At 49.4% G+C, this 14,171-nt stretch overlaps 1 protein-coding gene across 2 annotated transcripts; it reads right to left on the bottom strand.

The window, feature by feature from the left end:
* Positions 1-286: 286 nt before the first annotated feature.
* LOC4345346 (psbP-like protein 1, chloroplastic) lies at positions 287-4,888 on the bottom strand. 2 transcript variants are annotated; one of them, XM_015793150.3, is made up of 7 exons: positions 4,626-4,888; positions 2,240-2,333; positions 2,018-2,100; positions 1,809-1,931; positions 1,642-1,713; positions 825-921; positions 287-644 (listed from the first exon to the last, which is right to left on the bottom strand). In XM_015793150.3, the coding sequence occupies exons 1-7, from the start codon at positions 4,872-4,874 to the stop codon at positions 538-540; spliced, it is 825 nt and encodes a 274-aa protein (XP_015648636.1). In that variant the 5' UTR covers positions 4,875-4,888; the 3' UTR covers positions 287-537. The 2 variants fall into 2 exon arrangements, with proteins under 2 accessions (XP_015648636.1, XP_015648638.1); XM_015793152.3 differs by having other exon boundaries at positions 2,240-2,337.
* Positions 4,889-14,171: the final 9,283 nt, after the last annotated feature.

Raw genomic sequence — 14,171 nt, forward strand, 5'->3', positions numbered from 1 at the left:
AATAGCCTCCCCAAAATGAACTCAAGTGTTGTAATAAACTTGACTTCAAAGAGACTTCATTCCAAGATAAAAGTATTTTTTGGGAAGTTTGATTTATCATTCAATTAGTATAAACTTATTTTGGTATCCATTCCTACCTAAAAGAGAGGATTGGTTTATTAGCTCGAGAAGACATAAATCATCATATTACTGTATACTAGTAATGAAATATTTGAGTCAACAAAAGCCAGATATCTGGCTCATGGTAAAAGAAAAGTATACCCAGTATAGATCTTACTCACACAGATGGCTTTATAATCAACATTGCTTATTCGAAGGATCATTTACGTATTTTCTTAACCTCACCAGTACATACAAATAGAAAGATCAGGATCGACATTGGCAAGATATACATACGTACAAATAGAATTTGTGCCACACATTTCAAAATAAAACAGATCAGTAAGATCCATGTTCTCGACATTTACCATTGAACCTCACCTCCTGAAACGAAGAAAACCAACAAGAAAAATCAGCACAATATATGTTGCACCTCCGTCATACTCTTGCCTCGATTTTGAAGGAATCAACGACTGTATGTAGCCTATCCTTGATTTTCTCCCATCTCCTTTCGTTTGCTCCAGTTGTCAGCGTGTAAAATTTGCCTGCAAAATCCAAATCCACAATGAAAATACAATAGATAACAGTGACTACCACAGCATTAAGCAATCCTTGTGGATGCAAGAGTAGAAACAATATAAGCCGATGGAAATATGTCAACAGCACACAATACTTTTAGCAGAACATCTTGCTGAGAGAAAAAGATGTCTGGTAGGAGTCAATACCATTTGCAATGGCAATTGCACCAAGCGCATGTCTCGTGAAATTTGGAGCTTGAGCTGTGAACTCAAAAGTGTAGTAAGTTCGTCCATCAACATCATTCTGCGTAATGACACAGATCTTATGAGTTTAATAATAAAAGAGTAATAAGATATTTCCCTTTGCAAAAGGGAACATGGAGAATAGTCAACAAGTTATTATCTGATTCTTATAACCCAAAGAAAAGTACTTGATAGTCTGCGATCTATTATGAAGGTTTGACACTACAGTTGTGTTTATTTTTCTCTAGGTGATATGTACACAAGGTTTGTAGTGAAGAGTTGCTACATTTTAAAATATAGAATAAAAAGATCACTCCAGGAACAACAAAAAAGTCAACACACTGCAGCAAATGCGTATCATTTAGGAATAAGACCTAACCAGTTCGATCTTAGATTAAATCTGATATATATACAAACAAATAAAACAACCTGCAATTCTATGGGATGATAAAAATGGATTGATGCCCCAAAAGAAGTAGGCAGATGCAGTTTCGTTTCAACTGGAAATAACATAATATATATACAACAGTATCCAACAAAAATACATTTCTGGCATCTCCATATTCCGTGTATTTGCATTTTTAGATAAATGAAGATATGATCACTTATACTCTACATTAGTACTACTTCACATGGCAATTCGATAAATGGCTGATAGCTTGTTGGCTCTACTTACCAGAAATGCACAAGTTTTACAATGCAAAATGAATGAGGTGGATTAGAAATTCTGAATTGCATTATGGCGTGACATCTTGCATGAATAAATGGATAAAAGAGGCACCTCTTTTGCTTCAATTAACTTTGTCTTTTGCGTAGGTGCGGCCAAAACCTTACGTATAAGAGCTTCAGCAACCTAAATACACATCATAGTGGATAAGATTTGGCACCTTTTCATCATACAACTGCAGAGACATGATTTTGACGAAAAGAAGATTAAGAAAACAAAACCTGATCTGGAGGACCAAGCTCACGGATGTCTTGCTTGCTGGTTGGAATTGTGTTGACACTCACACTTTCCAAAGGCTCTATGACATCTTTGTACACCTTATCTTGCCCTTGAACAACCACTTCCTGGATAATTACAAATTCACAATGAAATGAACGAATCGTAATGCAACCTTGCATCATGTGACCCTTTAGCAATGACGGTTTATTACCTGCCATCCAAATGGGTAGAGGAAGGAGTATCCATCCTTCTTGTCGGTGACAGGCAAGAAACCCTTCTTAGCCTCTGCTGCGTCTATACCACATCAGAATGGCACTCAGGCACATGGTTTTCGACCAAACAAACCATTCACAAGTCTGAGTGCTGCTACACAGTCAAGCATTATCACACCTGTACCATTCTACACTGATATTAATATGGAAGAACAACTCACATGCTGCCGGATTAGGCCAAGAGAGAAACATGGCAGCGCCTGCAGCGAGCAACATCCTCCGCCTAGATCTCTCCTCCGCTTCTCTCTTGATGCTCTGCCTTAGCAATAAGGAAACAAATCTCAAATAAGATTGGGTTCGAAACTGAAACACGGTGAAAAAAAAATTACAATTGGATTTGAAAAGATAGGTGAATGAAATGATCAACTTCATGTTTGCGAAAACACACATACAAGTCGAAGAACATGCCTTCACGTGTTAAGTGCTCGGCGAGGGAAAACGCGCACGTGTTGGATGTAGCGGAGGCGCAGGGGAAGCGCACGGCAGCGGCGAGAGGGAAAGCGGAGAAGGCAGGCGCCGCCGGGGCAGAGGTGGAGTGGGTGGCCATCGTGGCCAGCGTTCACCGGAAATGGGAGCGAGAAGGATTTTAGAGGGATTTTTTTTGTCAGAATTAAACTCGGCTATCGGAGTTTTATCGGAATACGGAAATGGGTGGCCATCATGGCGGCGCGCATTTGGAACTTCGGATTTTGGATCAGGATCGGCTTTTGAGTTTTGATGAGAAAATCAATAAAAACGAAAAAATTCTCAAAGTGTTGGTTTGGAAGTGTAGAGGGATTTTATCGGAATTAGACTAATTTCTTGAAATTTTTTAAAGCTTCAAAGCAAACCTACTATTGCGAACTTTAGGACGACACTATTTTTTTTTCTTTTTCGTTATGAGGGCTTTAAACCCATTTTATATAATTTCCATACAAGGATGCGGAAAGACCAAATCCAAAATGCGCCGCCAAACTCACGCTGCAGTTATTATAGTCCCGTCCACCAAATATCACCAAACTATCACAACAATACATTATCGGTCTTTTAACTTAGGAAAGCTTTATATACTCCCAAATTCTATAAGAAATAGTTAAGAGTAAATTCTTTAAACTAATTCATTAATAGTGATAATTTACATGGATTTAATAAGCCTAGCTTGTGCTGCTTTAATGGTGGTCTTTATATAATATTATTAGTAGTACAAGGGTTAGGTGGACTATAAGATATAGTAGTCAAATTGTTGTGTGGACTATTTTCTTTTATTTATCATTTTGCATTAGTTATTTTGTCTAACTTTATTCTTTCTTTTACCAGGCTTTCTTCATATAAATTTAAATTAGTCCTTGCGCAATTAGCATAAAATTTTTCATGGAGACATAATACTTTTCGTGTGAACGATGCACCCTAGAACTTAGCTCCCATCTAAGAGATTGCATCTGTATTAAAGAATATATCATTACCATTTTATAAACCAAGAGCATCTATACTGATTATCCATGAGACGCAAGAAAGTTCTGCAGAAATAGTAATTAAGCACTTGACTACAGAGTTAAAACACATCAAGCCTACCACAATGCCATAATCTTAGATCCATCACCAAAATAAAGGACACGACCAAATCTCTAGACTGACTACAGTTGTGATTCCAAAACTAACACACATAAAGTTGCTTAATATCTGCACACATTAATTGGGTTCGAAACTGAAACACGGTGAAAAAAAATTACAATTGGATTTGAAAAGATAGGTGAATGAAATGATCAACTTCATGTTTGCGAAAACACACATACAAGTCGAAGAACATGCCTTCACGTGTTAAGTGCTCTGCGAGGGAAAACGCGCACGTGTTGGATGTGGCGGAGGCGCAGGGGAAGCGCGCGGCAGCGGCGAGAGGGAAAGCGGAGGAGGCAGGCGCCGCCGGGGCAGAGGTGGAGTGGGTGGCCATCGTGGCCAGCGTTCACCGGAAATGGGAGCGAGAAGGATTTTAGAGGGATTTTTTTTGTCAGAATTAAACTCGGCTACCGGAGTTTTATCGGAATACGGAAATGGGTGGCCATCATGGCGGCGCGCATTTTGGAGCTTCGGATTTTGGATCAGGATCGGCTTTTGAGTTTTGATGAGAAAATTAATAAAAATGAACAAATTCTCAAAGTGGTGGTTTGGAAGTGTAGAGGGATTTTATCGGAATTAGACTAATTTCTTGAAATTTTTTAAAGCTTCAAAGCAAACCTACTATTGCGAACTTTAGGACGACACTATTTTTTTTCTTTTTCCTTATGAGGGCTTTAAACCCATTTTATATAATTTCCATACAAGGATGCGGAAAGACCAAATCCAAAATGCGCCGCCAAACTCACGCTGCAGTTATTATAGCCCCGTCCACCAAATATCACCAAACTATCACAACAATACATTATCGGTCTTTTTACTTAGGAATATTTTATATGCATGATTAGCCTGTTTGACTCTTATTAGACAACCTTCATGTACTACTGTAATGTAATCCCGCACAACGGCACAAGTGCAGTATCAATAAAAAATTCAAGAGAAGAAGAGTGCACATACGGCTCCTTCTGCATCATCGCCGGCGGAGAGAACGTGGGCGGGAATGAGGCCTTGGAAGGAGCGGCGGCCAGCGGCTACCGAGCGGTCGCCGCCACCCACCTCGGACAGCCGGTGCCGCTCGGCGAGGGCGAGAGCGAGAGCGAGAGCGCGCGTGCTGGAGGAGGCGCGGGGGAAGCACGCGGCGGCGGCGGCGGCGAGGGGGAAGGCGGAGGAGGCCGGCGCGGGGGTGGAGGTCGAGGGTGCGGCCATCGTGGCTGGGGTTCACCGGAAACGGGAGCGATAGGGGTTTGGATAAGGATATCTGTCGGTTTTCGAGTTTCGACGAGAAAATCGATAAAAAAAAAGTCCAATTCTCAAAGTGGGGGTTTGGAATTTTAGGGGGATTTCATCGGAATTAAACTAGTTTCGTGAGAATTTTTCCATCACAAGATGAAAGGCATATTCTCAATTCTCAGTGTGCGTCACTCTACAAAAGGCTATGTATCGTTATATACTCCCAAATTCTATAAGAAATAGTTAAGAGTAAATTCTTTAAACTAATTCATTAATAGTGATAATTTACATGGATTTAATAAGCCTAGCTTGTGCTGCTTTAATGGTGGTCTTTATATAATATTATTAGTAGTACAAGGGTTAGGTGGACTATAAGATAGTAGTCAAATTGTTGTGTGGACTATTTTCTTTTATTTATCATTTTGCATTAGTTATTTTGTCTAACTTTATTCTTTCTTTTACCAGGCTTTCTTCATATAAATTTAAATTAGTCCTTGCGCAATTAGCATAAAATTTTTCATGGAGACGTAATATTTCATATTTATAATTATTCTCGATGCTTTTTCATTTTTCAAGAGCTCCGACGCCACAACCTCGAGAGAAAGGAAGGCCCCACCACTAGGTGTCCTTACAGCCACGCGGTTTCCGGCAGCCCGCTTGGGCGGTGCGAGGTGAAGGAGGGAGGGAGGCGGGGTCGTTGCCCATATGAACCAGCTAACATTAATATGTTAGCAACACGTGCAAATATTAGGATTTTCATGCATTAAAAAAATGAACACAAAAAGGGACCACCTAAAACACGCGTAAATATTAAGATTTTTCATGCGGCAAAAATAAATAAACACAAAAGGGACAGCCTAAAGACCAGCTTATCACCTTGTAGTTAAGTAATTAATCTCCATACAAACCGCCCCAAACCCAAGAGATCCTTAGCCTACCATCCTCTAGATAGATAAACACACTACTAATTTCAAATTGTACATAAACATTCGTAGGGTATATCCATCCCTCTGATCAACAACTGATCAAAAGATACAAGCTCTGTTTTTTCATGCAACGAAAACCCAACAAGCTTGCATCCATTCGACAGAGTTAGTGCACATATCCACATACCGAGGCGGCCTCACAGGTTCTCTAGTTCCTCTTCCTGTTTCACGAGTCATCACCTGGATCATGGTGATCTGAACATCATCGTACAGCTTTTTTCTAACCGTAGAAGAATAGCCTGCGCGGGGGTATCCACCACGAGCAAGACAGAACACAAGGCAGTGATCACAGCTGTGATCATCGTCATCATCCTGACCAACCGAAGCAAAGCAAATCATGCTCCTCTCCCTGACAATCTTGCTCCAAGCCCTCAAGAAGATAGGAGCATCAAGGTAGTATGAACCATCGTTCTCGCTGACGACCAATTCGAAAGCAAGAATGCCTCCATCGAACAGCGTGTATACGAAGCCATGGATGCATAGAGACCTAACAAATAATGCGCCGTAGCGATACCATTGGCATGCCTTCACAATGTTGAGCAACAAGCAGTCAAATGTTGCAGCATCCGATATCATAAAACTGCGTCGATCGAGCACGACAAACCCGGAGATGATAATTTTCGCAGTCAGATCTGTGCATCTTGAAGTTGTCTCATAACGAGTCCATACCGAATTGTGGCGTTCTAGCACATACACAAACTGCAGGGTGTCAGCTAGACCAACAAACCGATTGCCAACTTGAAGAACCACTAAGAACCACACACCATTAAGTCGATCTGTTGTCCTGAAGGGATAACTTGACTTCAGGACCAGATCAATCACTTGCATCTCGCTCTCCGGTGACGATGAAATGCAATACAGCTCTGATCCTGTGTGAAATTCCTGACCAAAGTTGACCTGTGTCCTTCACCTGGGATGAGAATTTCGCATGCAAACTGCAGATTATCATTATCTTACTTGCTCTCTTCAATTGTGCTTTTGGAACATTAGAAGACGGTTCCCTAAGGTGTCATTTGGAGGCCAATATCCTGGCCATGCACTAGACCATCCAGATGAGGCATAAAGTAGAATCCCCTCATTCTTCCTCTAACTGTTTCACCTTGTCTGTCAGGTGTACAATGCCCTGGGAGTCAGCTACAAACGGGATAACAAACTCGACAAGGCGATCCAGCAATTTGAGAAGGCAGCCAGGCTATGTGACAGCTTGGAACAACCTCGGGAACGCGTACGTACGAGCAAAAGAAAGATCTGAAGTCCGCGCTCAAGGCATTCGAGGAGGTGCTCCTCTTTGATCCGAACAACACGGTCGCCAGGCCACGCCGAGATGACCTGAAGCAGCGTGTGGGCATGTACAAGGGAGTCCCAGTGAAGTCAGAAAAACGATAGGTCCTGTGAGCGTGTGGTAAGGGGGGTGCGCTCGCTCGCAGGTGCGTTAGTGTGGTGTGCATGTGTGCATAATGGTGCGCGCACTATGTAATTGGGGCGAAAATTTTAGAAAAAACGGTAGGCCAGGTCTCAAATTTGTGTAAAATCCTTGTCTCATCGATTTTGAACGGTAGCATCTGTAGAAAGCATGTGGAGATGATCCCTGCAACCTGTACGCTATACTACTTGTAGAATTTTTGGCCTGCCGGTGCCAGATGTAAATTCTCTCCTGGAGTTCATCATTCGATGGGATCACTCATGCTCCCTAATGGAAGTAAAGGAAAAATTAGATAGCAAGGCCATCGGCACACTGCAGCAGCTGAAGAGGGAACGACAGTCGTAACCGGAAAGAACATTTTTTTTTTGTTTATAAATGTTGATTGTCCCTTGTTTTTATGGAAATCATTATTTGCTCATACAAAATTGAACAGACTTAATATAGAACAATAATAAAGATGAAATTACACCGTTGGTACCACAACTTATCACGATGCATGCAAGTTGGTCATTCATATTGTAAACTAGACGGTATCTCGCGCATTGTCGTGAGAAGCAACTGTTTACACCCGAATTTGTCACCTAGGATTAAAATAGAAAGAATTGCCAAAATTTAGAAGTTTGCCGGTTTTCTCCGAGTGGGCCGGTCAGACCGCCATGTGTTGGCCGGTTAGACCGCCGGTTGAGGGCCGGTCAGACCGGCGGTGTGTGGCCGGTCTGACCGGCAGGTCCGAGTCCGAGTATGTTTCGTCGGGTCTCGAAGTTTCCTTTGGTTTCCTTTGGTTTCTATCCCTAGTTGGACGTGGAGGAGGGCCTATAGTGGGGTAGTACACAATAGTACTATCCCTCCCTCCCAAAAATAAGTTTTACTCTAGGATTTAAAATTTGCAAAATAATTATCAAATATCTTTAGATAGTATATCCTTCCTCCAACTCCCAATCACACCTCATTTAATGAGGGGCCTGGACATCTAGATTGTTTTCTTTTTCCTGCTAATTTGTCCCAATGAATGCTGGAATTATAATTATTTTGGTATGGGAGTTGTCGGTGATATGGGACCGGGAGTATCATGACCAGAGGCTTGAGGCAGACACAATCGCCCACGTGGCCTGGCACCTTCGGGGACGTCGGGCCCGAGGGTGAGGTGTCCGCCCTCCTCCTGATTTCCCCCGAGGGGGGGTCGGGTTGCGCTTGCCCCGGCCCCGAGGGCCGAGGCACCCCGACCCCTTAAGGAAGTCTGCGCCACACATATGGGATAAGTGAGCACAGCTGTGCTCACCTAACAGCATTTATTGCAGTCTGGTCAAGCGTGTCACGCTGCATGCAACGCAGTACAGCGCGTTCCTTTATCCGGTCTGTGACCAGTCACAGACCGGTCAGATCACGGGTTAGGTGGCGACAGGCGGTCAGACGCATGCTTCGCCCCATCCTGTCTAGACGAGAGCTTCTAGGCACTCGTCCCCGGCTGGAGCTAGCGTGTTATATCCCAGAGATGACACGTTAGCCCCGGTCGATTTATACCAGGCTTCATCCTAACCATTACAGGCAAGATGTTGTGTGAAGAAGGGCAAACATGCAAGTTGCTAGGCTGACGCGTGGTGGGCAAGAATGACCGATTTGTGACCGGTCTGACATTGGTCATGTCATCGGTAGACAGCCACGTTCCCACGACGCGCCTGCCTCCGGCAGAAATGGAGGTAGGTGTGTGCTGTCCCGTCGGGAAGATGTTCGGAGGACGACCGTGCAAATCTCGGTCCATTGATGAAGAGAAAAAAAGTCCAGTTTGGAAAGAGAGGGGCGCATGTGGTATCCCCTTGAAGTATAAAAGGAGGACCTTGCCCATAGAGCAGGGGGTTGGTTGATTGATTCTTTCCAGATTCAGAGCCTAGAACAAGGGATAGGCCGGCTCACACTTTGTAGCTCCTCCATACACAAATTCACAAAAACACAGGAGTAGGGTATTACGCTTTGCAGCGGCCCGAACCTGTATAGATCGCCGTGTCTCGTGTGTCTTGCGGGCGGGTAATCTTTCCACACTCGGAGAGAGAGAGAGAGAGCTTGGGATTGCACCCTAAGCCCCTGGTCGAACTGGCAAAGGGGGGCTTGCGCAGTCTCCCGGTGAGGGGCCACGAGCTCCGTCATCTGGCGCGCCAGGTAGGGGGCTCAGTGTGTGTTTTCTGAGCTCTCATACTCTTCCGTGTGCGCCAAGTTTCCCTTGTTCTGCCTAATGGCCGAGCAAGCAAAGGCGCACGACCTCTCTCCGAGTGTGAGCGGCGACGACGGGGAGCCAAACCCGCGCCGTCGAGCTCGTACTCCCCCACCTCCTCCACGCCAAAGTCCTAAGCAGGGGGAGGCGCTCGAGAGGGTTGATAAATCCGCAGCATCACCGGTCGCGGGTGATGCAGGAGAACGGCGAGATGGGGAGCGTCGCCTCCTCGTCTACGGCGACGGCAGCACGCCTCAGGGCGCGCTTCAGGCTGCTAGCGCGCTCCTACGTCACCCACCCGTCGTCCATGACCCTGAGTCTCCAGCTCAGCGATGGCTGGACGACGTGGCCAACTTGGTCGTGACGGCCCAGCAGCGCCTGGGTGCTGGTGGACGGTCCGCCACCACCAAGACTTCCGGCGCCGCCACCACCGGTTCCGTGTCATCAAGGCGGAGGGCGCGGCGAGCGGCGGCGGCTGCACGTCATTCGGCTGCCACTCCCTCGTCGACACCTTCGACTCGGGAGGATCAGCATGAGGAGCCGGATGCCCGCCTCAACATCGAGCGCCGGCGTAATAGCCGGCGTACTCCCCGTGCAACGGAGGGCGCCTCCTCGTCCAGAGTGTCACCTCGACATGGACGTGAGGACCAGCCCTCCGTGCCCCCGGCTGGTGGTGTCGGCTGTAGAGCCTTTGTGGCGAGTCTTCGGAATGTCCGTTGGCCCCCAAGGTTCCGGCCCACCATCACCGAGAAGTATGATGGGAGCGTCAACCCCACCGAGTTTCTCCAGGTCTATACGACCGGGATCGAGGCCGCTGGGGGAGACGACAGGGTCATGGCGAATTTCTTTCCCATGGCCCTGAAGGGACAGGCACGGGGTTGGCTAATGAACCTGCCACCCGCGTCGGTCCACTCCTGGGAGGATCTGTGCCAGCAGTTCACCATGAACTTTCAAGGCACTTATCCACGCCCAGGTGAAGAAGCGGACTTGCACGCAGTACAGCGGGGGGATGATGAATCCCTTCGCTCGTACATTCAGCGTTTCTGCTAAGTCCGCAATACTATACCTTGTATCCCTGCACACGCGGTGATCTACGCGTTCAGGGGGGGTGTGCGGCACAACCGCATGCTCGAAAAGATTGCCTCCAAAGAGCCCCAGACTACCGCAGAGCTTTTTCAGCTCGCGGACCGAGTGGCTCGTAAGGAGGAGGCCTGGACCTGGAACCCCTCCGGTTCCGGTGTGGCAGCTTCGGCCGCCCCCGGATCCGCCGCTCAGACAGGGCGGCGTGACAGGAGGAGGAAGAAAAGGTCGGTCCATTCCGGCGACGAGGGTCACGTCCTCGCCGTCGAGGGCGCTCCGCGGGCCGCCCGAAAGGGGAGGCCTGCGAGCGACAAAAAGAAAGAGGCTGGTACTCCCAGCAGGGAGCGCCCAGCCAGCAAGTGGTGCTCCGTCCACAACACTTCCCTCCACGATCTCGCGGACTGTCGCGCAGTCAAAAACTTGGCTGAGCGAACGAGGAAGTGGGAGGAGGACAGGAGGCAGGAACGCCGTGAGGACAAGTCCGCGGCAGTTCCCTCCGGTAAACGGCGAAGTGAGGCCAGACAGAAGGCCCCCGCTGTTGACATCGATGACGGTGATGATGACCTAGGTTTCCAAGAACCTGGGGCCACCATTGCCACTGTCGACGGGGGAGCGTGTGCTCACGTTTCTCGCCGGAGTTTCAAGGCCATGAGGCGAGAGCTTCTCGCCGCGGCCCCTACTCATGAGGCGACGCGTCGGGCGCGGTGGTCCGAGGTGGCCCTCACCTTTGACCAGACCGACCACCCACCGTGCGTTGCCCGGGGAGGGCAGATTGCGATGGTGGTTTCTCCCACCATCTGCAATGTGAAGTTGGGGCGTGTCCTCATAGATGGAGGAGCGGCTCTCAACATCCTTTCCCCCGCGGCCTTTGATGCTATCAAGGCCCCGGGGATGGTGCTCCAGCCGTCTCAACCGATCATCGGTGTGACGCCGGGGCACACATGGCCGTTAGGTCACATCGACCTACCGGTCACCTTTGGTGGATCAGCCAACTTCCGCACGGAGCGGGTGAACTTCGATGTGGCGGACCTCAGTCTGCCCTACAACGCGGTCCTGGGGAGGCCCGCGTTGGTGAAGTTTATGGCGGCGGTCCACTACGCCTACCTCCAGATGAAGATGCCGGGCCCCGGTGGCCCCATCTCTGTCCGTGGCGACCTTAAAGTCGCGCTCGCTTGCATGGAGCAGCGCGCGGACCACCTCGCTGCTGCGACCAAGCCCGAGGGTGGTGACGAGAGGCTTGGCACCTCCGCCCCCACCGCCCCGAGGCAGCGGATTGCCACATGCGACGAGGTCCCGGTCAAGGAGGTTGCCTTGGGCGATGGCCCATCCAAGACCACACGGATCGGTGGTCTTCTGGATGGCAAATAGGGAGACGCGCTCGTCTCCTTCCTGCGGGCAAACGCTGACGTCTTCGCATGGAGACCAGCGGACATGCCCGGGGTCCCCAGGGAGGTGATTGAGCACCGTCTCGCCGTGCGGCCGGGCGCAAGGCCGGTCCGGCAGAAAGTGCGGCGGCAGGCCCCAGAACGTCAAGCCTTCATCCGCGAGGAGGTGGCGAGACTTCTGGAGGCCGGATTCATCCGTGAAGTCATCCATCCGGAGTGGCTGGCGAACCCGGTGGTCGTTCCCAAGGCGAACGGCAAGCTTCGGATGTGCATCGACTACACCGACCTTAACAAGGCATGTCCTAAGGATCCTTACCCCCTGCCTCGCATAGATCAGATCGTCGACTCCACTGCGGGGTGCGACCTTTTGTGTTTTCTAGATGCATGCTCTGGTTACCATCAGATTCGCATGGCTAGGGAGGATGAGGAAAAAACTGCGTTCATTACCCCCGTAGGAACCTATTGTTATACCTCAATGCCCTTCGGGTTAAAGAATGCAGGTCCTACTTTTCAACGTACTACTCGAATTTCTTTGGGTAGTCAAATAGGACGTAATGTTGAGGCGTATGTCGATGACTTGGTTGTAAAGACGCGCAACCAAGAGACTTTACTCTCAGATCTAGCGGAAACTTTTGAAAATCTCCGCTCCGCCTGCATAAAACTGAACCCCGATAAGTGCGTGTTTGGTGTGCCTGCGGGAAAGCTTCTTGGGTTCTTGGTCTCTGCCCGAGGCATTGAGGCCAACCCCGAGAAGATACGAGCTATAGAGCGGATGCGCCCCCCCAGCAAACTTAGGGATGTGCAGTGCGTCACTGGTTGCATGGCCGCCCTAAGTCGTTTTATATCGAGGCTGGGAGAGAAGGCGCTACCCTTATTTAAGCTCCTCAAGCGCTCGGGGCCGTTTACTTGGACGGAGGAAGCTGAAAAAGCCCTCGCCCAGTTGAAGGCGTATCTCAGCTCTCCTCCGGTTCTAGTCGCCCCGGAGCCAAATGAGTCCCTGCTACTTTACTTAGCAGCGACCCCCCAAGTAGTTAGTGCAGCGTTGGTCGTGGAGCGCGATGAGGACAATCCTCATTCTGCGCACCCCCACTCTGTGCCGACTTGGCCCGGGAGCAGGCAGGGAGGAGAGGCCCCCGAGTCGAACGGTGGCTTAAGGCCCCCGACGACCGGAGTCGGCCCTCTGCCCGCTTGTCAGAAGGTGCTAGGTGCCCCCGACCCTCAGGAAGGCCCCGAGGCCACTGCGGGAAGGCCGCACCCACCACCCTTTGACCCCGAGGCTAACCCTGTGCTGATTCGACCCGGGAGAGAGCAGGGAGAAGAGGCCCCCGAGCCGAACGGAGGCCTGAGGCCCCTGACGACCGGAGCTGGCCCTTTGCCCGCTTGTCTGACGACGCCAGGAGCCCCCGACCCCCAGGATGGCCCCGAGGCCACTGTGGGAAGGCCGCTCCTGTCATCTTCGGACCCCGAGGTCATCAGCGCAGGAGACGAGTGTGCCCCGAGAGGCCACTTGGACGAAGAGCACCCCGGGGATACAGCCCCTAGCGAAGAGGATCGGCCCCGCCGAAGGGTGCAGCGGCCTGTTTACTTTGTTAGTGAGGCCCTCCGGGACGCCAAAACCCGATACCCTCAGGCCCAGAAGATGCTTTACGCTATTCTGATGGCCTCGAGGAAACTGCGCCATTATTTCCAAGCGCATCGGGTCACTGTGGTTACGTCCTACCCCCTCGGCCAAATCTTACATAATCGAGAAGGTACCGGACGGGTGGTAAAATGGGCAATCGAGCTTTCTGAGTTCGATCTGCACTTTGAACCACGCCACGCTATCAAGAGCCAGGCCCTCGCCGATTTCGTGGCAGAGTGGACCCCGGCTCCGGAGACCGTCTCAATCCCCGAGGCCAGCACGAACCCCTCCCAGCTGCCTCACGCCGCCCACTGGGTGATGCAATTCGACGGTTCTCTGTCTCTTCAGGGCGCCGGTGCAGGGGTCACGTTGACCTCTCCAAACGGCGACGTCCTCAGATACTTGGTCCGTCTCGACTTTCGAGCGACTAATAATATGGCAGAGTACGAGGGACTCCTTGCCGGACTCAGAGTAGCAGCTGGACTGGGGATCCGCCGCCTCTTGGTGTTAGGCGACTCCCAGCTGGTCGTTAACCAGGTCTGTAAGGAGTACCGGTGCTCCGACCCACAGAT

This window comes from Oryza sativa, chromosome 8 (genome assembly GCF_034140825.1).
Source record: "Oryza sativa Japonica Group chromosome 8, ASM3414082v1".
Classification (NCBI taxonomy): Eukaryota; Viridiplantae; Streptophyta; class Magnoliopsida; order Poales; family Poaceae; genus Oryza; species Oryza sativa.

What these genes read in the sequence shown, in the direction of transcription:
- LOC4345346 (XM_015793150.3), bottom strand. Translation starts at nt 4,874, where the DNA reads ATGGCCGCACCCTCGACCTCCACCCCCGCGCCGGCCTCCTCCGCCTTC. An exon ending in AGTTAATTGAAGCAAAAGAG is followed by an intron (nt 922 to 1,641) that starts GTGCCTCTTTTA and finishes GTCATTACGCAG; the next exon opens with AATGATGTTGATGGACGAAC. An exon ending in TGCAATTGCCATTGCAAATG is followed by an intron (nt 645 to 824) that starts GTATTGACTCCT and finishes TGGATTTTGCAG; the next exon opens with GCAAATTTTACACGCTGACA.